Genomic DNA, 23386 nt, shown 5'->3' on the forward strand with positions numbered 1-23386 from the left:
GAGGACTAGAGGAACCTAAATTCAAGGAATAGAAACATAGTCCTCCATCCCTCCCCAATAAAGATAGATTTTTTATTTATTTTTTTTTGGCCCCAAATCATAAATTACTTTTCTTATTGAAAATATAATTAATTTGTAAAACTTAGTAACAATTTTAGCAGTGGTCTATAACCTTTTTCATTTTTGCTGACTTTACCGTAACCTTCATTTTGTACCAATGAAGGTTCCCAACCTTTCATAAATGTGCAGCTGAAGTCCATCTAGATGGAAACCGTCAATTGCAACGTTAGTTGACCAAAAATTGAAAAAATTGATCAATTTTGACCAACTTAGGAAGGGGGATTTTCGTCAATCTTAGATTAATAATTAAATTAAAACCAAAAAAATTACCCAGATCCTTCATCTTCGCTACTAGCTTCCACCATCATCGACGCAGCTATAGTTACCACCACCATCACCACCCTGACCTACTAAACCCTAATGAAAATTGAACAAAAGCTTTTGTACTAAATTAGTATGTGGAGGGTGCTTCCACTGGTAACGGGGGTTATGGTGAGGGGAGTTGTGGTGGCAATGACGACAGCATGGTCAAAGGTGGTGGCTGGGTAGTAGTCTCGCCGAAGAAGGAGGAGAAAGTTTTTGATAGAATTTATATATTATATTATTTATATTTATTTTTTTGTTTTTTAATTTAATTAAATAACTAATTTTAATATAAAAAAATGCAAAGACCTAAAATGGCCCTCTCCAATTTGGTCAAAATTGATCAATTTTTCCAATTTTTGGTCAACTAACGATACAATGGACGGTTTCCGTCCAAATGGACTTTAGCTGCACATTTATGAAAGGTTTGGAATCTTTATTGGTACAAAATGAATGTTAAGGTAAAGTTTGCAAAAATTGAAAATATTAGGGACTGTTGTTGCAATTTTTCCTTTTTATGTACCTCTTTGTAATGTATCTTGTTATCAACAAATATAAACTATTCATTTTAAATTATTATATATAAGGATATATTAGAAGCAAATTGAGAGTATTAAGGCCCTGTTTGAGACGCGTTATTAGAAAAAAAAAATACATTCTTACACAGTGATTTGACATCATTTCAATCACACATTTTTCAATAAAATAATATTACACGCTAATCCAATATTTTTCCTTATTTTTTAACCACGTATTCTCCATCAATCTATTATTCCAAAATATATCCTTAAAAAATAATGTGGCTCAAACAAACACTAATAAGATATTTGGAAGACATTTTTATGTAAAAATATATTTTTGAATAGTAAATTGATGGGAAATATGTGGTTGAAAAATAAGAAAATTTTTTTAATTTACGTATAATATTATTTTAATAAAAAATGTGTAGTTGAAAAGAAGAGAGAGAAAATGCATTTTAAAAAAATGGATGTCAAACGGGGCCTAAATTAGAGATGGAACACACGTGTGAGAAATTAAATGTTGACAGTGAGATTAGATTTGGACTTGGTCTTACCACCCGTGGGATTAGATTTGGACTTGGACTTTCGGGTTTACTTCTGGCCCATTGTGGGGAATATGGCATTACCTACTTCCAGTCTTGTTTTCCTGTCACTTGTGATTGTTATTGAAAAAATTTAAATAGATTAATTTATTTTAATAATTTAAACTTCTAAATAATGTAACAAACGGAAAAATGTTGAGCTCCACTTAATTATGAAAACTACGCTTGAAATAATTAGAAGAGCTGTCAACCATCAACCATATAAAAAAATAGGATTAGTGGATATTTGACACCATCATTATGCCACGAGTTCAATTTCGCAATTAGGACTTTTACGATTGAGCCTCTCAAAGTCCATTAGTAGGTAGAGTGGTACACTTAGATTAGAGGGCACCGCCTCTTCTTCAAACATGTCATCGTCAATCGGGTGATTCTTTAGTCTTAACTTTTATGGTGGGAAGTGATAGCGGAATTTCTGATTCTCGTAAGAAACTATCATAAAGAAAGTCCTTTCCCTTTGCATTCCGAAATTGCTGGAGTATACAATCTTATGAAATATAGTATTCTTAACCAATTGTACTACTTTGTCCGGATAGAACTTCCAAGGAGATCATAAAACCATCTCTGTTGGAGGTCGCTACCCATTGTAAGGCCATCCCATCTCCAACATTGGAAAAGCAAGGTGAGAAACAACCAACTCAATTTGGGAGCCTAAATGGCATCAAGATTTTAATTTTCTTCAAGTTAAGACTTAAATTTTCAGTATATCTCTGGATCAAAGTAATCCTTATCCTGTTATGACGAGAGGGACGAAATAATTCAATCAAGGCTCAAATAACTTGAAAATATAATAATATGATAAGTAAATTAATTAAATGATAGTAGCATGTTTAGGAAGTGTTTCTAAATTTTTTTTCTTGAATTATTCAAGATATTCTAGAGTTAAATCGGATCGGTTCGATTCAATTAGCCACACTATAAATCTCCTCCCTTCCTTCTATTATTATTATTTTTTTTGGTGAAATTTTGGACAATTAGTACCTGTTTGTCTCCCTTTAAAACAAAGAATAATGTTATTTAATGCTAGTTTAAATTGCTACACTTGATAGATCCGATTAAATGGATCATTTGAATTTGTATTTAAATGAATATATCATTTAATAGCATCTACTTGCCACTTAAACTGGTGTTAAGTACCAGTGGGACTGAATAGCATTGCTCTAGAATAAAACTCTTTAATTCTCATATTAATTTTTAATCGCACATTCACACAATAAAATATTTTGCAAGTAAATTCAAAACTTTTCATACTTTTTAACTATGCTTTTTTCAAAAAACCATTATTCAAAATATTTTTTCCCCATAAATTATGGCCATAGAATAGGGGTTTAATATCCATAGCAAACAAATAATCAACCTTTAACTTTAGACTTTTAGTTCCTAACCTTAGTACTATTTGCGTTGGGACTGATCTCGGTGCTAACTCCCACTACCTATTATAGTGTAACACGTCATTTTGAGTGCTTAACTTCTCTTAGGTGATCAATTTTTCTATTTGCATAATTTGCCCTCAAACTCAGAGTTTTGTTGCTTGTGGATTTTTAGAAATATTTAAATAAAATATAATTTGAGTGTTTCTCAATAATCTATAGAAATGTGCCAAATATAGGCTGAATTTTTTCACTAAATGAATAATATACACATTTCACAATTTGATTCACACTCATGAACTGCATGGTAATAAAGAAAGGGGGTGGGGTGAACGGGATACCCTGTAGCGGCGCACATGGAATAGGGTTTGACATCCTCCAACAGATTCACATGCGCACTTTCAAGAGGGCCCCCATTGAATCTTATCACATGACATTGCCCCTTATATTTTGGGTCCTACCCCTCTCTATTATTAGATTAAGCTTTTAATTTGATAGTAATATTAGTAATATAATTTATTTATTTTTCCAACTTTTAATATAAAAATTATTAAAATATTGTAAACACTTGTCCTATGAGTAAGTATATCCAATAAGCGTTACATTTATGGATAAATGATTCAATGAGCAGCGATGTTCATTTTATGTTAAATATTGAGGACATGTCATATCAATTCATTGGTAGGCAGCAAATTTAATCAAATGTTGAGATATAGATAACTTTATTTATCGATTAATTAATATATCCACCAATGTTTATCGTAAAATAAGTATCGATACTCATTAGATCATTCATTTACATTTATATTATAAAAGAGCTCGGTCTGTGAAAAACAGGCACAAACGTGCACTTGTGGAGCCTTATAATGTACTTTCGAGTACCACGAGAAGGGTGTACATAAATGCATTTTCAACCTACATTGATTGTGCGTTTAAAAAAAAAAAATGCAAGTCAAATTAATTTTTACTAAACAAACCTTTAGAAACTTGATTTAGAAGAAATTTTTAAATTTGATTATTATAAATACTCTCCAAGCAGCCCCTATTCAAGTCTATCTTGAATTATTTTTTTTATATATAATAAAAAATTATATTCTTTATTTTAGCAATTTGAAGGAGACAAAATGTTGTCTTTTAAGAAAAAGAAGCCACTAAATGGCTAGTAGGTGATCCAATTTAGGGTTCAAGAAAAAGGGGAAGCTTTGGAAACAGCAGCAGACAACTTCTTTTTTTTTTTCTTTTTTTTTCCCTGAAAGTCAAAATTATATGCTAAATTTAATTTTCGACAATGGATCATCACAAAATAGAAAAACTTATATAAATTTGATGAATAGGCCAGTCTGGACCAGCTTTTACATAACAATGAAAATGTGTCCGACAACGTTAGTTGAATAATTGCTACCAACAAGAAAACATTTTTATGATTTTTTAATGTATCAATTCAATATTATTAATTTTTTTCGTATTTCCCTACTCCGTCTCAGAATTTTTAAAAAGCATTTATAAATAATTTAAATTATAAATAAATAGAAATAAACGGTAACAAAGTTTACTCAAGAAGGGTGAATTGAAGGAGATACCAAAATCAAAATTCCAAGCATGAATAATTGGAATTTGGAAGTAGGCTGCTGTAATCCATGTCAATACCCATTCCAGCAAGATTAATACCCAGTTCATTCATTGGTCCACGTGTCAACTTTTAACAGTACTCAAACTCTCTCTCTCTCTCTGGACAAATTGCAACCTATGTGAACATTAATATACCGCCATTCAATTTTCTTGTTCTCCATTATTGTTATCACAAAACTCTCTCTAAAAACACCATTAATCTCTTCACTTTTCTTACACCAAGAAACTCAACAATTGATCAAGTAGAAGTATGAAAACCTTAGAAGAAGATCAGGCCAAGGAAGTTGTAGTAATGAAAATGGTGAATAAGGAAAAGTTGGATTTGAAAGAGACTGAACTGAGGTTAGGGTTACCTGGAACTGATGAAGAAATTATGGGGAAAAACCCCGCAATGAATTCTAATGGAAAAAGAGGGTATACAGAAACTGTGGATTTGAAGCTAAATATTTCTGGGATAGATCAAACTGAAGATCAGAAAGAAAAGAATCTGCATAAGGAGACGAAGTCTCTTGCCAAGTAAATTCTCTCCTCTTTTTTCTATATAGTATTGAATTAAAAGGGACAACATGGACGAGATCCAAACTTCATCTTTTTCTTTATTAAATACGGTCAAGGCGAGTATTTGGTTTCGTTTTGATTAAGAAAAACATTATGGGTGTTTAGGGCACAGATTGTGGGGTGGCCACCGGTTAGGTCCTCCCGGAAAAATATTATGGCGGTTCAAAAGAGCGGTCCAGACAAGGCGGAGATGGGTGTCGCCACCTTTGTGAAGGTTAGCATGGATGGTGCACCTTATCTTCGTAAAGTGGATTTGAAGATGTACAGAAGTTACCAAGAGCTTTTTGATGCCTTGGGCAAGATGTTCAGTTCCTTTAAAATTGGTAAGTAGCTTGAACCATTTTACTTAAAATTTTAAATTACTCATTTTTATTTCTTTTCAACACTAGTTTCATTTTTAAGTAAACCCTATTCAATCCAATCAAACGCATGAAGATAAATAGGTAACAGCGAGATTTAAACTTAGATTTTTATCTGTTGTCATTATTTAAGTCAACATGTTTTGATCAGTAACACTTATAAATGAGCTAGATAAAAACTAGAAACTATTTTAGGAAAGGTTAGAGAAATATTATATTAAAAAAAAACTCTCTAAAAACATTACAAATAGTCTTTAGACTTTCTCAAAGAATTAGAAACCGTAATTCCACCATCCAAAGCTATAAAATTTTAGAAAGAAACTAGACACAAGAACACGAAAACTTTATAGAGGTTTAACTTAATGTGAAAATATGTCTTTTTCCACTGCTATAATAATTTACTATGATGTTTAGTTTAAAAATGAAAATAACACACCCTATTTTCTCTAAACAATCTTTCTTTCTTTTATGATGGTAATGCAAAGCCTTTAAGGAAGGACGGCTCCCTCTTTATAATACAAATTAGGACAAAATCTATCCACGTACTAATAATTAGGCTCCACAACTTAATCATATATTAACACCACGTCATCTAAAAATTAAAGTTGTTAATTACTTTACAAGATATATACGGAAAGGGGAAAATGGCTGAATCATTTCATGGACAAGAAATTTTCTTTCTTCATAAAATTAACAATGTTGTGTGTTTGAATTGATAAATAGGAATGATGGACTTCATGAATGGGAGCAAACTGATTGATCTTTTGAATGATTCTGATTATTTTCCTACTTATGAAGACAAGGATGGTGATTGGATGCTTGTTGGTGATGTCCCATGGAAGTAAGTTAATTTACTCGATGGTTCAATGTTTTTCGTCATTAATACATTCTCCAACTCTTATTGATATAAATCGTGCAGGATGTTTGTTGAATCATGTAAGCGCTTGCGCATTATGAAAGGAACGGAGGTAGTAGGACTCGGTTAGTATTCTTGATCCTCAACCTCGAGTTGATTAACGTGTGAATGATTCATTATTGCCCTTGTTTGAGCCCCATTTTCCACCAAAATATAATCTTAAACAATGATTTAACACTATTTTAACTACACATTCTTCAATAAAATAATATTATACGCAAATCAAAATTTTTTTCTTATTTTTTAACCACATATTTCTCATCAATACACTATTCAAAAATTCATTTTTTCCTCTAAAATGGGGCTGAAACAAGGGCATTATTGATAGTGCACTCACAACTTACTATAGCACTATTTTATTAGTGATAATTAACTCATAATTTTGAATTTCAGCACCTAGAGCAATGGAAAAATGCAAGAACCGAAATTAAATGTGTGAATTCCATCTCAGTCTACTCTTTCGATCTTTGTGGGATTGATCTGAAAAATGGAAAAGCAGAGAAAGAGACAGTGGATCGAGCAGATGCTGGATTCTGTCTGTACCATTTTCATTCAATTGCTTATATATTAGTTGGACAATTAATTTGACACAGACAATAACTCTTTGAACGTAGACTTGGTTTTCCTAATATTAATGATTTGTTCAATATGTTTACGTAATATTCAAGTGTGATTTTATATTCCTTCCGATTGTTAATTAGTTTGACCCTTACGGAATTTTTTGTATTTGTTAATATGGTGTAGGGAGAATGAATTTGCACAGGTTGGGATCAATATTTCATTTTGGTTTTGAAATAAGTTAGGGAAGCCTACCATAAAAATATGGAATCGACTACATAAAATCTTTACTTGATTCAATACAACTAAAGCCTCCTTGAGAAAACTTTGTTATCGTAAGAAGAAATCAATTTTAGACACTGCATCACACATTCACACAAGTTTTTTAAATAGGTCTCGAGATTGGCTCAGACTCACCTCGTAAATGTTTCTCCAACATGGGCTCTTCTCGACGTCCAGTGATCAACTTTCTGGCTGCGGTCACATCACACCTCGATTTATCATTCTATACATTATTTTAGGGTAAAACCATTGCTGATATCCATTCCAATTGTAAATGAAATTTTTTTGGTCAATTACTGATATAAGTCGATGGATAAAATTGTCGTCTGAAAACTTCATTATTTGTAATCTGTTTCTTATTTGTTGATAGAAGCAAAATTAAGGAATTAACCGATAATTTGAACTGTTGAGGCAACATACACGCCTCTAGATTGGAACGACAAACAAGTACGTGCTCCAATTCTGGAGTAATAAAAACAGTGTCAAGGTGCGTAATTTGGCGTCGAAATCACAGCACAGAGGCGTTTCCTAGCCCTCGATCGTTCCTTCTCATCACATGGCTGCAAATGGAAGAGTAAATATCAGAGGGCCTACAACAATTCACATAACGTCAACATATGTTTTAGTAATCCAAGAGACTGAAAGATGATGAAGTCCATTAGGTATGTATATGTGCTTGTTTGGTACAAATTTTAAATCAATTAAAATCAATTTTTTTACCATTACTTCACTATACCAACCGTCATTTTTGAATTTTTCTTTCAAAGATAAGACTCACTTTATCTCTAATGATAAAAAAATAATTATCAAAATCTTTACCAAACAAGCACTATATTTAGTTTGTTCTCTAAGATTATCACGGTGAGTAGACGCATATGTGATTGAATGAACGCAGTTTAGTATGCAATTTTCCGAGCAAGTGCAGAAGAAACGGTGAGTTAGTTAATATATTTCACATTTCTACAAGTTGAAGCTTCACCCGAGGGCTGAATAAATACGGGACGCTGACTCTTTTGGAGCCATCAGGTAGGCGTTTGACAGGAAAATGATCCTCCATAGCTGAAAAGTCGTAGGAGACCTGCATAATAAATATTGAAGTTCAAATTAGTTTTAGTCAAATAGATTTTGTGAAAAACACCACCAGAAGCCAGGCAGAATGCCAATTACATTTCTACTTCAACTCAAAATTTAGTCAAATGCATTAAATCAGGCTTTGGATGAATCTATTAGGATGCTGCTTATCATTCAGCACGCGTTGAAGTGGAAACAATAGATTTGCCTAAAAATTTTAGTCAATTGCAGTAAATCAAGTTTCGGGTAAAATCTTTAAAGATGTTTATCATTTAGTATTGATTGATGAAGCGCAAACAGCAGTAGCGTTGTCTCACTTAACCAGTAAAGATGATTGATAGTAGAATAATCCTTCCTAATGAATCACAAGAACAGTAAAAGTCGATATATGGTAATTGGAATACGTCTCTTAAAACAAACCGGAGAAATACGGAGGGAATATTAAAACTAAATATGGTTCTGCACAAAAGACGGATATAGAATTTTTTTTTATAAAGGTGGAGAGTTGTTGGAAATAAAAGATACTCGTCTTAATAACGCAGTCGAAAGCTGATTACATTTTATTCTCGAATCTGATTTGGTTCTTTACCTGATTCTGAATGGCCTTCACCAACATGTCTTGGCAGCCTGATGCATGCACACTTTCTAAATTGGGGCACTGGAGTAGCGATCTCTCTGGGGTTAGAGCAAGTAAAACATTAACCTCAAATTCAAGGAAAATGCTTCAATATTTTAGGAAGGTCACCTCTCGGAGAGATTTAAAGAACATACCTGGATGTAAATTTCTACAAGAGTTGAGATTCAAATCAATAAGTTGTGGGCAATTTAGGTATAATGCCTGTGTTAAATTTTTACACATTCAGAGAACAAAATAGTATTTGAGCAGGAGGCTGAAAAGACAAAATATCCTTGAAACAAGAGTAAGCATACATCCAAGCCAGAGCAACCCCATAAGCTTAGCTTCTTCAACCGGCTGTGTTTGATAATTAGCTTCTGGTATATGAGGTGCAACTTGCTGTTGGGAGTTCTCTGCAAGTCACTATCATTGTCCTCTTTATTAGAGATCTCTGGACCAGGATCGCATATGGTCATTCCACAGTCCATGATCTCCAGACAAGGGAGTTGAGCAGTGGCAAATTGAATGCCACCTACAGATCCACAAGAGAGATAAAATTAGTACTGAACTGGTAAAAATGTATCAAACCAAGTAACTGTGACAGTATCAGAACAGTGTTTGAAGATTACTTGATGTTATGTTGGGGCAAAGAGCAAGTAGTAGTTTCGATAATGTTTCTGGAAAAACATTGCAAATCATTCCAATGCCACTGTCACTGATACTAGACCTACATAAAGAAACAGCATCATGGAAACATTTACTTCTCAACTGAACCAAATTAAGTAGACAATAAGAGAAATATCCATCAAATTTTCATATTCTAGTGGCTACACCGAAATCAAACCAGAAATAGCATTGGTTACAAGGCAATCAGCATTGCCAACAAGAATAGGGGCTTGGTTAAAATAACCATTACTTCCACAAACTTCTATACCCCTGAGGTCAAAAAAATACCAGAACAAGGGCTTGAAACATACCCACTCAGATCAAGCAATTCCAGCTTTGAGTAGCTCGAAGCAATAGCTGCAACTGATGCATCGGTGATCTCAGATCCAAGTACGAGAGAAAGCATTCGCAATCCCCTAAAGATAGAAGGATTGAAATATATTTGTCAAACTTCTTATCATTGACTCGTCTATTTTATGCAGATAAAAAAAAAATACTCAAGGACTTGAGGAAAACAATGTGCAATTAAGGTGCAAACAACAGTGCCAACCTCAATTTTGAAGCTGTAAGAGCAAGCACTACGGCATGTGAAAGCCGCATTGAAGCAATGTGTATGTTCTGTAGCTTTGGGCAGCTTATTCCCAAACCATTCACAATAGTGGTTAGATCAGTGCTATCATTTTCTTGCCAAGAAAAATCCAAAGATACCTCCTTCATGTTGGGGCAGTTAAAAACCTAATGCATGTCAGTGTAAAGCAGTTTGAGATCGGATCATATGATTAAAGTGAATATTGAATCTGTAGAGGAATTACCATCTTAGAGAGCGAATGAAGTTCTGAGAGCCAGAGAGTAGACAGACTGATTGAAGAAAAAATTAAACCCCCAAGGTTACAGCACCCTTCCATCTTAAGACTGGTCAGGCATCTTTTCTCAGAGATAAAACGGCTTAATTCGTCCCTGCATGGGAACAAAAGTTTTTACCTCATTTTTTTCCAGAATATTACATGGGCACTATTATTTTGACATAAAATAGGCAATCTATATCACCAGGGATTATTTTCATTCACAACAACATTTGGATTTAAAAAGCCAGATCAGAGCTAAAACTACAAATACAAAAGAAGAGATCAACATACAGAGAAACTTCAAATTATACCAACAATGCTGAACATGTTACTTCCGAAAAATCATCAGTGTCACGACATCATCCACAAATATACTAGATCAGCGACCACCATGACACATATGTCACCACCCACAGCTTGATGTGTGACATGTGCTAGACTTCCATTCGATACAAGTGTCAAAGCATAATCTAAAAACCTCAAACTCACATTCAGACAAGAAGATGGCTCCATTGAGATACGTCTAAACCTTATCCATACTTCGCAACCAAGATTAATGAAGGGACCCACTCTTTGTGTCAAATGCTGGTGACTATTATTCTGGCGTATTGAAATCTGGTTCAGCTTGATTGGATCGATGATCAAATTAGCATCTTTAAAAAATAAGCAGTTTCCAAGGCCGTGAAAATTTGTGAATTAAATTGTTTATAGTGACTTGAGATAGATGTTCCACATACAACTAGGTTTACATGCAGAGATTGTAGTAAATAGTAGCAAAAATTCTTGTGCCTATTAGAGACCATTTATAAGAAATGAAAGATATAAGATAAGCTAATACAGGAAAATGCACAGAAAACAGAAATAGAATACAACATTGAAGGATTGAATTATTACCCGGTAATCCTATTGACAGAGGTACCAGATGTAAAGATCTCCAGAGACTGCAAATTAGGACAGGAGAAAGCAATGCAAGCCAGCATTGTTGCATCCACATCACTGCAACACCAAAAGAAAAATTACAGTCAGATCGATTCCCAATTTATCTGTCAAATATTTGACCAATGCCCTCAATATTTATCATCAATGTATTGTAGTACCTATTGGAAATTCCAACAAGATGGCTTTTATGTAACCTAAATTTTCAGATAAGTGTCATACATTTGAATTTAGCATTAACTTATAAAGTCTAAATTTCAATTAGTGCACTTTCTGTTGACCATTTTTTATGGATTCCTTATATGATTATGCATTTAGCCTCGGCACTGTACATTTTCAACTTTTATCAATTAATCCTGTTCTTCAACAAACAGATTTTAATTTTATAAATGAATTATCATCAGATCCATTTTATAAAATCCTAGATCTGATCATCAGCTCCATGTCCCTGACCTTTCCATCGTAAGAGAGAGTTTAATGAGTCCAGGGCATTTCTGCAACATCGATCCAAAAAATCCAATCTGTGCCTTCGCCGGAACCCTAAGCCGGAGCTCCTCAGCCGCTCTCCAAAGCTTCCTCGTGGTTTCTCTCCACCCCTTACAGACCATCGCCGCCGACAGCAACCCAACCGGCGGCAGCCTCTTCAACACCTCCCACAAACAACTCGCTGGCACATTCCCCGCCGCAACCGGATCCATATCCAACTCCCCCTCGTAACACTCCAACTCGAGCTCCCCCCGTGAGTCAGCCTCACTGACATCATCAAACGACAAAGCTCTCCGGCTCCCCAGAGGAGGCAGATGGCGCGCTGCCGACTCGGACACTGATACAGAACTAACACTGATGATCGAATCATCAGCGGCTGCGGCGGCGGAGGGGGCGAGTGTGGAAATGGAAGTGAAGCTGCCACTGATATCTTTAGGTATATTACAATTATGCCCTTTCTTAGGCAAACCACAGCGGCCGCAGTTATAATTTCCCCGCGTTTTGCCACGCTTTATTAGAAATGCAGCATCGGAGATGGGGGTGGCGGGGTGCGGCTGGTGGTGATACATTTCTGGATAGTGATTTACACAGATAGTCAACCACTCAGCAATAGCTCATTACACTATCATCATTTATATGTCGAGAAGGAGGTTGGGGGCGGCGGCGGGGGGAGAAATAAAGGGCGGGAGTAGCGGGAGAAAATTGCAAAATTGGCGCCTTTGCGTTTAAAATTATTTATGATTCGAGGAGGAGCGTTTAGGTGCGTCAGGCGCATTACGCCATCCACCGTCACGTGTCGGTTTGTAATTAATGACTGTTTTGAACCTTTTTTGGCTTTTCAGACCGATTAAGGTTACAATTCAATTTTTGTACTTGTGCATTCATGGCTCTCGGATATTTGTTAATCTCAATGGGAACAAATATACGGCTTGTTTAGGCCCGATTTTTTCATCCAAAAAATTGATTTTTTGATCGTTATTTCACTATTTCAGCAGTCATATTTGACTTTTTCTTTTACAGGTGGACCCCACTTTTCTCCTAACGATCAAAAAATCAATTCTCAAAATCACTTCTAAACAGGCTCATATCAAGAGGGTGTTTGGGAATGATTTTCTACTCTCAAAAAATTTATTTTTTGATCGTTATTTCATTATTTTAACCGTAATTTTTGATTTATTTTCTTACAGATGGCCCCACTTTTCTTCTAACGGTCAAAAAATCAATTCTCAAAATCCCTACCGAATAGAGCCCAAATAAAATCATCTCAAAATTAATGTAAACATTGTATAATTGACTTGACATGAATTGTCGCTACGTACAACGTTAAGCTTGGCATTATTTTGTCCTATTCATATCAACGTACCTAAAAAAATAAAAGTCACTTTGATCACACCCTAAATTTAAAATTCATGTAGAGGATGATTGGACAGACTTGCTTGATCCAATGGATCCAGCATCGAGAAATGGCTTGAGCTTGCTATGCAATTGATTTAATCCTTACTCAAAAGTATTGTGGAATTGGGTGTGACATGCCTCGAGGGGGTAGCAAAAACGATGGAATTTCATCCGACAAAATTCCGAGCTCTAATCCCACAAAGATTTCTCAATTTCTACAACTAAACAAATCAATCGAAATGTATGCTAACGATGAGCTGAGCATAACCATACAAGAGCATATACTATCCTAGAAACGGGAACAAACGTAAGGACTGTCCCTATATGAGAGTGGTTAATGTTCATGACATTAATAAATTAGCCGAGAATAATCGAATATAATTGAACACAATAATTTACAAATTTTATCGCTTCTCTTTTGGTGGCATGATCATAATCAATGTGCTGTTTGACATAAAATGAAATCGATTTACCATCCAAATCCTACAGATGAACAAGTAGAAAACGAACATACCCAAAGGCAAGATAGCATATATGTGCATCAAAGGGCATAAAAATTATAGAAGGCTTAAAGCTAATCAATTAATACATTTTCCTTTACATGGTTCCCCAGCGGCTACAGCAGGAAAACGCGCCAAAAAGCCTGAAAATACTTTGAGCTGCTTCCAGTTGATCATGTGAACTTTCAACTTGTCCTTTTGAAACCTACAAGATTACTCCAGCTTTATGCCATGTTCGGTAATGTAGATTAAATAGAAGGGCACTGCTTGCTCTACACTCTTGTGTACGGCAAGACACACAGCCCTCTCACATAAGAGGACCCCGCGCTAAACGTGGAGCCCCCTTATGTGAGGGTGCTATAACAAATGAAATTAATTGGGAAAAATAAGTTAAATTCTTATCTACTATAGTCTCCATCACGGTGTCAACACGGGGCCCCTTCACTGTAACAAATGGAATTAATTGGGAAAAAGAAATTAAATTCTTGTCTACTATAGTCTCCATCACGGTCCAATATTATAAATCACCGATAATGAACTCCAAGGAGCTATCTTTTGAGGGAATTATTTGACTTGTGGACAATATTTCTATGCTCCCTACCCGTCATACTGAAAGGAGGAGAATCGAAATGCTTCATGATCCAGAAACTAAAGCAGAATCAACCAATTTTTGCAGAAAAACGCTGCTGGTGACCAAACAAACGTTAAGGATTGTCAGCCAGTAAAATATCCATTAATTTAAATTTGTGAAGAGAAACGTCGATGCATGTTGGAATAATTAATAATTTCATATGTGGGCTTCACATTCGATTGCAAAATTTTACGAGTTAGATATATGGCTCATAATGATAATTGTGTTCGGGCCAAATTTATTAAGTGATCAATTGGGTCTTTTACACTTTACAGGTTGTAATTAATTTGATGTGGTAATTTAAAGTATGTGGGCCAGAAATAAACCCTAATTAGAATTCTAGTCATAATGGGGCGGCTCAATTATTTTCTATATAAAGGCTAGGTCTCATCTCCTCTCCATAAGTTTTTTATTGACTTGCTCCGTTGATAGCTAATATTTTTGTGAGGAGCAAAGAGGGGAAGATTTTGGCTACTATTACAACTATCATTCATATCAACAATGGCTTCCGCAGGTATGAATTCGTTTCTATTAATTTATTGGATTGTGATTATCGATTCTTAACATGATTAAAACTAAATTCAACAATTAGTATCAGAGCCTTCATGTTAAAATCGAAATCCTTCAAAAAAAAAATTTTTTCTATATCACGTGGAAAAAAAAATTGCATAGATGTGCGTTCTGATTCTTCTGAATACTATGAATATATATACATATTATTATATGTTCATAAATATATGAAAAGAAACTTGCAACACCCCTTCCTCCCCTACCCATGGCAGAAACTTGGTCCTTTTTTTTTTTGTTGGACTCCAACCTCTTAAATCATAGCCCCAAGATATTACTCAAATGCCATTTGTGTATTATTTGTGTCAAGAATCCAAAGCAGCCATACGTTTGTGCCTTTGCAGTTCCTTTTATTCTAATTGGGGTTTGAAATAAATGTGAGATGTTGCCACCAAAATCTCAGTTATGTGGTTTTGCTTATTGCTGTAAAATTGAGAAATAATGTTGAATCTATATGATGGCTAAGAAGGGACCAAAATCTATATGATATTGAAATTGGGTGGCTTTTCTTGTTAAGGTTTTGAAGAAAAAATAATAATAATAACCGAGAGGTAGTGGCCGGTGGGAGAAATTCGACCGGTTGGTGGTAACTTCAACCGGCGCCGAGATGGGTGGTAGTTTTTGTTGTCTCTATTTTGGGTTAAATTTTGGTATGCTGTGATAAATTGGAGACGAGAGCCTCTCTTGCAATTTATGAGTTCAGAGGCCCCTCTTTGCAATTTGAGATTGGAGGTTAAGTTTGTAAATAATAAATATGAAGGACCTAGTTTTCAATTTCAATCTAGGGTTAATATGTAATTTTCAAAATGGTATCAAATTTAAACTTTTAAAAGGTTTGACCCTAAGATTTCAATTTTGACCCAATTAAAATTTTATTTAAACTTGACCTGATTAAAATCATATATTGAATAAATAATAAAATTAATTGACGACTTTTGTATTATTTCATTAAAATGTTTATGCATTTAAATGTTGTCATTATTTTTATGCATTAAATTTTATTTTGAAATTTTGTTGCCAATTCCGTCTCTTAATATTAATCACATATGGATTTCTTGTCTTTCATCAATTAATGATCATGATTAGTTGCATAATTTTTGTTCTGTGATTAAATTTTTCATGGGCATTGAGACGATTCTTATTTTCCCACTGAGAGAGAAATATTTTGAAATAAAAATGGGTGGTAGCTGCCAAAGTGGCACACTCATTTTTATTTATTCAATTTTTTCTACAATAAAAATACATATATTTTTGCCCAACAACTTTTGATTTATTGCATATAATATCTTGCCCAAAAGTGTTATTATATGCAATATTTTTGAAAAATGAAGTAAGACAGTTAACGAAATTATTTTGGTTTATAAATTTCCTTCTGCCCAAAGATGTTGGAGTTTCGAAAATCAGTGTAATTTTGTTAACTGGCTACATGATATGTTTTAAGAGTACCTTATATCATGTTGTATTATCGACCCAAATGTGACTTTATGATGATGCACCTAGGCTCTTACCGTAATAAAATTCATATGTTTCGATTTAAATTACGGATTATCTAATTAATAACCCATATTAATTAGTTGGATATTATATCATCCATTTGATTGCATGCATTACGTTTGGATGATATTGAGTGTGATATTTTATGTTTCCACAGTTTATAATACCTCATCTCTTTCGAATTAATTGTCTGCTATTGAAATTTTGACTGGGAATAACTATGTGAGATAGAAACGAGACATAGAAATAGCACTTGGTCTTTTAGGCTTGGATTTTGCAATGGAGAAAAAGTTTGAGAAACCCACAAATAAAAGTACCGTTAAATATGTAGCCGAGCATGAAAAGTGGGAAAGGGCTAACAAACTCTGTTTGAAAATCATTAAACGATCGATATCTGATTCCATTCTAGGTGACATCCCTGATAATGAAAATGCCAAAAATTTTTATGGATGCCATAGGAGAAATTTATTGAGTCTGATAAAGCCGAGACTAGGGATCTGATGAATAAATTGATGAGTATGAGATATGATAGCACAAGTGGTGTTAGGGAGCATGTCATGAAAATGATAAATATATCATCTAAACTAAAGGCTCTTGACATTCCCATTGCGAAACCTTTCCTGGTCTATCATGTTTTGAATAGCATTCCTAGCAAATTTAATCAGTTTAAGGTTGCTTACAATGCTCAGCGGGATAAACGGAATTTGAATGACCTCATAATAATGTGTTCCCAATAAGAGTATAGGATGCGTCGTGAAACTGTTGAAATTGTACAATTAGCTTTTCAACCATCATAGAATAAGGGGTCTTCTCATAATCATAAACCTAAGTTTCGTAAGGGTAATAAGTCCCACCGAAGTCAGCAGAACAAAAATTTTAGTGGTCACAAAGGAGTTATAAAGAAAAATGATCAATGCAAGTTCTGTAAAAAGAAGGATCACTGGCAGAAAGAATGTTTTAAATTCAAGACTTGGTTGGAAAAGAATAAGAGTTCTCCAGGTATTCCATTGGCCTTAGTTTGTTTTGAGTCTTCTTTAGTAGATGTGCCTTTGAATTCTTAGTGGTTAGAATCAGGAGCTAATATTCATATTGCGAATTCCTTGCAGGGGTTCATAAGCAAACAGAGGCCAAATGAGAATGAAGTAAGCTTGAGCGTTGCAAATGGATTTCAAGTGAAGGTTGAATTCATAGGAGTAGTGAAGTTAACTTTAAAGTCTGGTTTTTATCTTGTTTTGAAAAATACAGTTTATGTACCACAGATGAGATGGAATTTAATTTCTATACCGAAACTTGATGCTTGTGGTTTTACATTTAATTTTGGTAATGGAATGGTTAAGTTATTTAATGATTCTCGTTTGATTGGGAATGACATTTTATGTGATGGTTTATATAAATTATCTTTGGCTTCTTTTGGTGATGTCTCGTGTGTTACAAATATATCAAAGAAAATTACTTTAATTCGTGAATCATCCTCTATGTTGTGGAATAAGCGTTTGGGTCATATTTCTAAGGATAGAATGGAAAGATTAGTAAAAGATGAGATATTTCCTTCCTTAGACTTTTCCAATTTTGACACTTGCATAGATTGTATAAGAGGAAAGTTAACTAAGTCTACGAGGAAGGGTTCGACTAGAAGTAATGGAATTTTGGACTTAATTCGCACTGATATCAGCGGACCTTTGCCTTCCACTATATGTGGGAATAAATATTTCATAACTTTCATTGATGACTTCTCACGATATGGATATGTTTACTTGATTAACGATAAATCACATGCACTTGAGAAATTCAAAGTTTTCAAATTGGAAGTAGAGAAACAATGTGGGAAAAGTATCAAAGTTGTGAGATCTGACCGAGGTGGTGAATACTATAGGAAATATGACGAATCTGGTCAAAATATAGGTGATTTTGCAAAGTTTTTACAAGAGTGCGGAATAGTGCCCCAATACACAATGCAGGGACACCTGAGCAGAATAGTGTTTCTGAAAGACGTAATCAAAATCTAAAAGATATGGTTAGAAGTATGACGAGCAGAACAAATTTGCTTGAATATTTGTGGGGTGAAGCCTTGAAAACAGCTATGTATATTTTGAACAAAGTTCCAAGTAAAGCTGTTGCAAAGACACCTTTTGAATTATGGACAGGACGTAAGCCAAGTATGGCTTACTTTAAAGTTTGGAGATGTCCAGTTGAGGTTAGGATTTATAATCCATTTGAAAAGAAATTAGACCATAAATCAACTTCGAGCTACTTTATTGGATATCCGAATAGATCAAAAGGATATAAGTTTTACTGTCCAAATCGCGGCACTAGAATTGTGGAGTCCAATACTGCTAAGTTTCTGAAAAACGATTTTGGAGATAGTGGGAGTTCCACGTTGAGAGAAATTCTTGTTGAACCTAATCAAGTTGTTGTTCCAGTTCCTGTCATACAGGAAAGAGTTAGTTCTCAACCAATTGAAGTTGTTAATGGAGAACCGAGGAACCAGGAGGAATCTCCAATTCCTCAAACAATGATTGAATCGGTTCCTGAGCCACAATTTAGGAGATCACAAAGGGAAAGAAGATCTGCATTACCCAGTGATTATATTACATATTTATTGGAGTGCGATTTTAATATTGGACATATTGTTGATTCTGTAACTTATAATCAAGCATTGACAAGTCCTGAGGCAGACAAATGGATAGCTGCCATGGAAGATTAAATGAATTCCATGGAAAGGAATAAAACTTGGGATCTTGTTGAACTTCCTCCAGATGCTAAGGTTGTAGATAACAAGTGAATTTTCAAAAGTAAATTAGATTCAAAAAGAAATGTTGAATGAAAGAAAACAATATTGGTTGCAAAAGGTTTCACTCAACGAGAGGGCATTGATTATGTTGAAACATTCTCCCCTGTTTCGTCGAAAGATTTTTTTCGAATTATTATGGCTCGTGACACACTACAATTTGGAGCTTCATCAAATGGATGTTAAGACAGCATTTTTGAATGGAGATCTTTCTGAAATGATTTATATGAAACAGCCTGAAGGTTTTGTTGTGAAAGGAAAAGAAAACTTGGTGTGTAAGTTAAACAAATCCTTATATGGTCTCAAACAAGCATCTCGACAGTGGTATTTGAAATTTGATAAGGTTGTGACCTCTCTTGGTTTTGTTGAAAATACTATTGATCAATGCATTTATCTTAAAACCAGTGGGGGAAATTTTATTTTTCTTGTATTGTATGTTGATGACATTCTGCTTGCTAACAGTAACTTAGAGTTGCTTCATGAGACAAAAAAAATGTTGTCTGCTAATTTTGAGATGAAAAATATTGGAGAAGCATCCTATGTACTTGGCATTGAAATACGTCGTGATAGAAATCGTGGCTTATTGGGACTTTCTCAGAAAGCTTATATACGACGTGTTCTAGAAAAGTTTAATATGCAAAATTGTGCACCATGTGATATACCTATCATAAAAGGAGATAAATTTAACAAAACTCAATGTCCAAGGAATGAGCTAGAAAGGGAATCTATGAAGATGATTCCATATGCTAGTGCTGTCGGGAGCTTGATGTATGCTCAAGTTTGCACTAGACCGGATATAGCCTACGCAATAAGTGTCCTTAGTAGATTTCAGTCTAATCCAGGACAAGAGCATTGGAAAGCAGCTAAGAAAGTTATGAGATATTTGAAGAAAACTGAAAGTTATATACTTACATTTCAGCGTACAAATCATCTTGAGGTGATAGGATATTCAGATTCTGATTTTGCTGGATGCCAAGATGATTTGAAATCAACCTCAAGTTATATTTTTACATTAGCCGGTGGTGCCATTTCTTGGAAAAGTGCTAAACAGACTCTAGTGGCATCTTTTACTATGCAAGCTGAATTTGTGGCATGTTATGGGGCTACAGTTCAAGCCGTTTGGTTAAGAAATTTCATCTCTGGCTTGAAAGTCGTTGATTCCATCTCAAGACCGATCACCATCTACTGTGATAATAGTGCAGCAGTATTCTTTTCAAAGAATAATAAAAGTTTTGATGGATCAAAACATATTAACATCAAATATTTGGTTGTTAAAGATAGAGTCAAAGAAGGGCGGACGAAAATAGAGCATATCAATACAGAAGCGATGGTTGCAGATCCCTTGACTAAGGGACTCGCTCCAAAAGTCTTTAAGACACATGTTACTAATATGGGCATTGTAGAAACATTTGATGTTTTTGGTTAGTGGGAGTTATATATATGTAAAGAACTACGTTTTGGGCTTGATCCCTTTGCGGGGTACGTAGGCAACCCATATGTTTTCGGGTACAACCCCTTCTGATAATAAAATAATTTTTCCCCTATCCATGAACTATTCTGAGCATACATTTGACTTATGTCTTTTCATAATATTACTATGATCTTGAAATATGGCGTATAAAGACATAAGAAGAGTCTCTTTTAGAGACATGTGGCTTCATTTTGATTCGAAGCATTATGAGGACCGATATGAGTTAGCACAGTTTTTTTATCACATTTGGTGCTAAGTTCATACCACATACTACCACATTGGTTGGAGGATGGGAATTCATGTCGATAAGGATGTTGACATTTGTAGCTGTGGAATGGTCTTACATCTCTTAATTGGTGTAATGAATTCCATGTTTGGTGTTAATATTCTTGTTGGACCGGATCATGTTACGTAAGGTGTCATCATTGGAGCTGTACTTTTGTGGCCACCTAAGTAGTCTAACCCGGGTGTTAAAACTTTGTTATGGCAATCAAATGTTTGCCCAAGTGGGAGAATGTTGGAATAATTAATAATTTCATATGTGGGCTTCACATTCGATTGCAAAATTTTACGAGTTAGATATATGGCTCATAATGATAATTGTGTTCAGGCCAAATTTATTAAGTGATCAATTGGGTCTTTTACACTTTACGAGTTGTAATTAATTTGATGTGGTAATTTAAAGTATGTGCATCGAAAATAAACCTTAATTAGAATTCTAGTTGTAATGAAACGACTCAATTATTTTCTATATAAAGGCTAGGTCCCCTTTCCTCTCCATAAGTTTTTTATTGACTTGCCCCATTGATAGCTAATATTTTTGTGAGGAGCAATGAGGGGAAGATCTTGACTGCTATTACAACTATCATTCATATCAACAATGACTTTCGCAGGTATGAATTTGTTTCTATTAATTTATTGGATTGTGATTATCGATTCTTAACATGATTAAAACTAAATTCAACATGCCTTTGTAAAGATATATGGAGACAATTTAGAAGTGAAGGTTCATTTTTCAAGTTTTAGTAAAAACAGGCAATTAAACTAATTTCAAGCCAGGAAACGAGAAAGAAAATCTGTTATAGTTATAAAGAGGGTGTGAATGCTCTAGCTTCTTTTTCCGATCTACTGTTAGAAAAATATATTGCATTACATAACCATCTTTCGTTTTTACAATACAATTCACTAAAATTGCCATTTCTTAGTTTGTTACCAGGGAAGAAACCGTCATCTATTAGCAATAATTGTCATTACAGACAGTAAATTGTTTGTAAAATGAATTATATGGCAAATACAAGTAACAACTTCGCGAGCACGCTAACATTCAGTAGTACCAGTAAAATAATGCTTAAAGTATGGTAAGAATGAAAAGAACAAAAGGGATATATCTCACCAAAAATGTAGCTGAGTTTTACACACCAACTGGACTAATTCATAACCAATTGATAAGTGTATTTTTGCAGACTTATTTAGGTCACAAACATGACTTAATTACGAGCAAAATGATTGAATTGTGACTTAATTTCATTACATTTGTGAATTGTAGGGAACACCGATGAACATAGTGAAATTCAGGAGAAAAGACGCGAAAAATGACTAAAATGACGCGAAGTAAATGTTCAGGGACCAAAATGTAATTATCCAAAAGATGGTCCGAAGGACAAATCAAGGAAGTGAATGAGCTAAGTACCAATTTGGTGATATTATGAGATGATGGAAATAAAAGAAACAAGCAAAAAGGACCAAAATGAATCAAATTGAAAGTTCGGGGACCAAGTTGTAAATAATCCATAGATGAGACGGGAAATGGAATGAAGATTCAAGAGTGTTAGAGGTCAATCGGATGAGGAAAGGAGTCAAGAGGTGAAATATGGTCGAAGTATTATCAAGTATCAACTTTCAGGAGAAAAAGCTATGCTCGTGATTTTTAGTCTCTATTTGAGATCTATTTTTGGCATAGTAAACATCAGAATCTGAGGAAGCCTATTTCTATCAAAAGTGTAGATCTTTGAGTTTTCTTCACAATGCACTTTGAATCACTTCAATTGGAGATCAAAAAAGGAAGTTATGACCAAAATACTAAAAGCTATCCGGCGAAAAGAATGATATAAATATGCGGTCGCATAGTATAAACTTCTATGCGATCGCATAGAGGCCTCCCGAGAATTTTTTTCTCATATTTTTTTTACTCTATGCGACAACATAGAAATGTACTATGCGGTCGCATAGAACAAGATTCGGGGCCGATTCTGCAGTTTCCTTATACGACTGAAACTCTTTTGGTAACGTAATTTTCACGCGATATAAATACCAAAAGACGTCCAAAAAGAGGGAGAACGTTTTGGAGGCAGAAAAACACTTCTTGGAGAGGATTTTGAGCGCAAGAACGAAGATTTACACGAAGAGCTTCAAGATTTCTCAAGATTTCGTAACCCGATTATGCTTTTTATCCAAAATCTAATGTATTCTTTTATTTTAACCATGTTAGGCTAGATTTTCATGTGCTAGGAGATCGATGTACCATGTAATTTGATCTTTAATTTTCTAGTTTTGCAATTTGACATTAATACATATTTCTATTGATTTGAATGATTTATATGCAATTATTGTTTCCGCAATTAAGGGCCCGTAATTGTGTGAGTTTGAGTGATTTATTCTTGCATTCAAGAGAATTGAAATAAGTTTGACTTAATATAAATCAT

At 34.4% G+C, this 23386-nt stretch overlaps 2 protein-coding genes across 3 annotated transcripts; one reads left to right on the forward strand and one right to left on the reverse strand.

Moving 5' to 3' along the window:
• The first annotated feature begins 4676 nt into the window (after nucleotides 1-4676).
• LOC111411841 (auxin-responsive protein IAA14-like) lies at nucleotides 4677-7038 on the forward strand. The gene is made up of 5 exons (XM_023042474.1): nucleotides 4677-5061; nucleotides 5209-5426; nucleotides 6186-6303; nucleotides 6382-6443; nucleotides 6772-7038. Exons 1-5 carry the CDS (start codon nucleotides 4796-4798, stop codon nucleotides 6807-6809), a joined length of 702 nt encoding a protein of 233 aa, XP_022898242.1. The 5' UTR covers nucleotides 4677-4795; the 3' UTR covers nucleotides 6810-7038.
• A 482-nt stretch (nucleotides 7039-7520) lies between these two features.
• On the reverse strand, nucleotides 7521-12535 carry LOC111411842 (F-box/LRR-repeat protein 17). 2 transcript variants are annotated; one of them, XM_023042476.1, is made up of 11 exons: nucleotides 11806-12535; nucleotides 11311-11412; nucleotides 10384-10528; nucleotides 10122-10282; nucleotides 9883-9987; nucleotides 9535-9632; nucleotides 9220-9437; nucleotides 9061-9127; nucleotides 8879-8964; nucleotides 8198-8296; nucleotides 7521-7778 (listed from the first exon to the last, which is right to left on the reverse strand). In XM_023042476.1, exons 1-11 carry the CDS (start codon nucleotides 12405-12407, stop codon nucleotides 7701-7703), a joined length of 1761 nt encoding a protein of 586 aa, XP_022898244.1. In that variant the 5' UTR covers nucleotides 12408-12535; the 3' UTR covers nucleotides 7521-7700. The 2 variants fall into 2 exon arrangements, with proteins under 2 accessions (XP_022898244.1, XP_022898243.1); XM_023042475.1 differs by having other exon boundaries at nucleotides 10122-10306; nucleotides 11806-12532.
• Between the last annotated feature and the right edge of the window lie 10851 nt (nucleotides 12536-23386).

This window comes from Olea europaea, chromosome 16, assembly GCF_002742605.1.
Source record: "Olea europaea var. sylvestris chromosome 16, O_europaea_v1, whole genome shotgun sequence".
In the NCBI taxonomy this organism is placed as follows: domain Eukaryota; kingdom Viridiplantae; phylum Streptophyta; class Magnoliopsida; order Lamiales; family Oleaceae; genus Olea; species Olea europaea.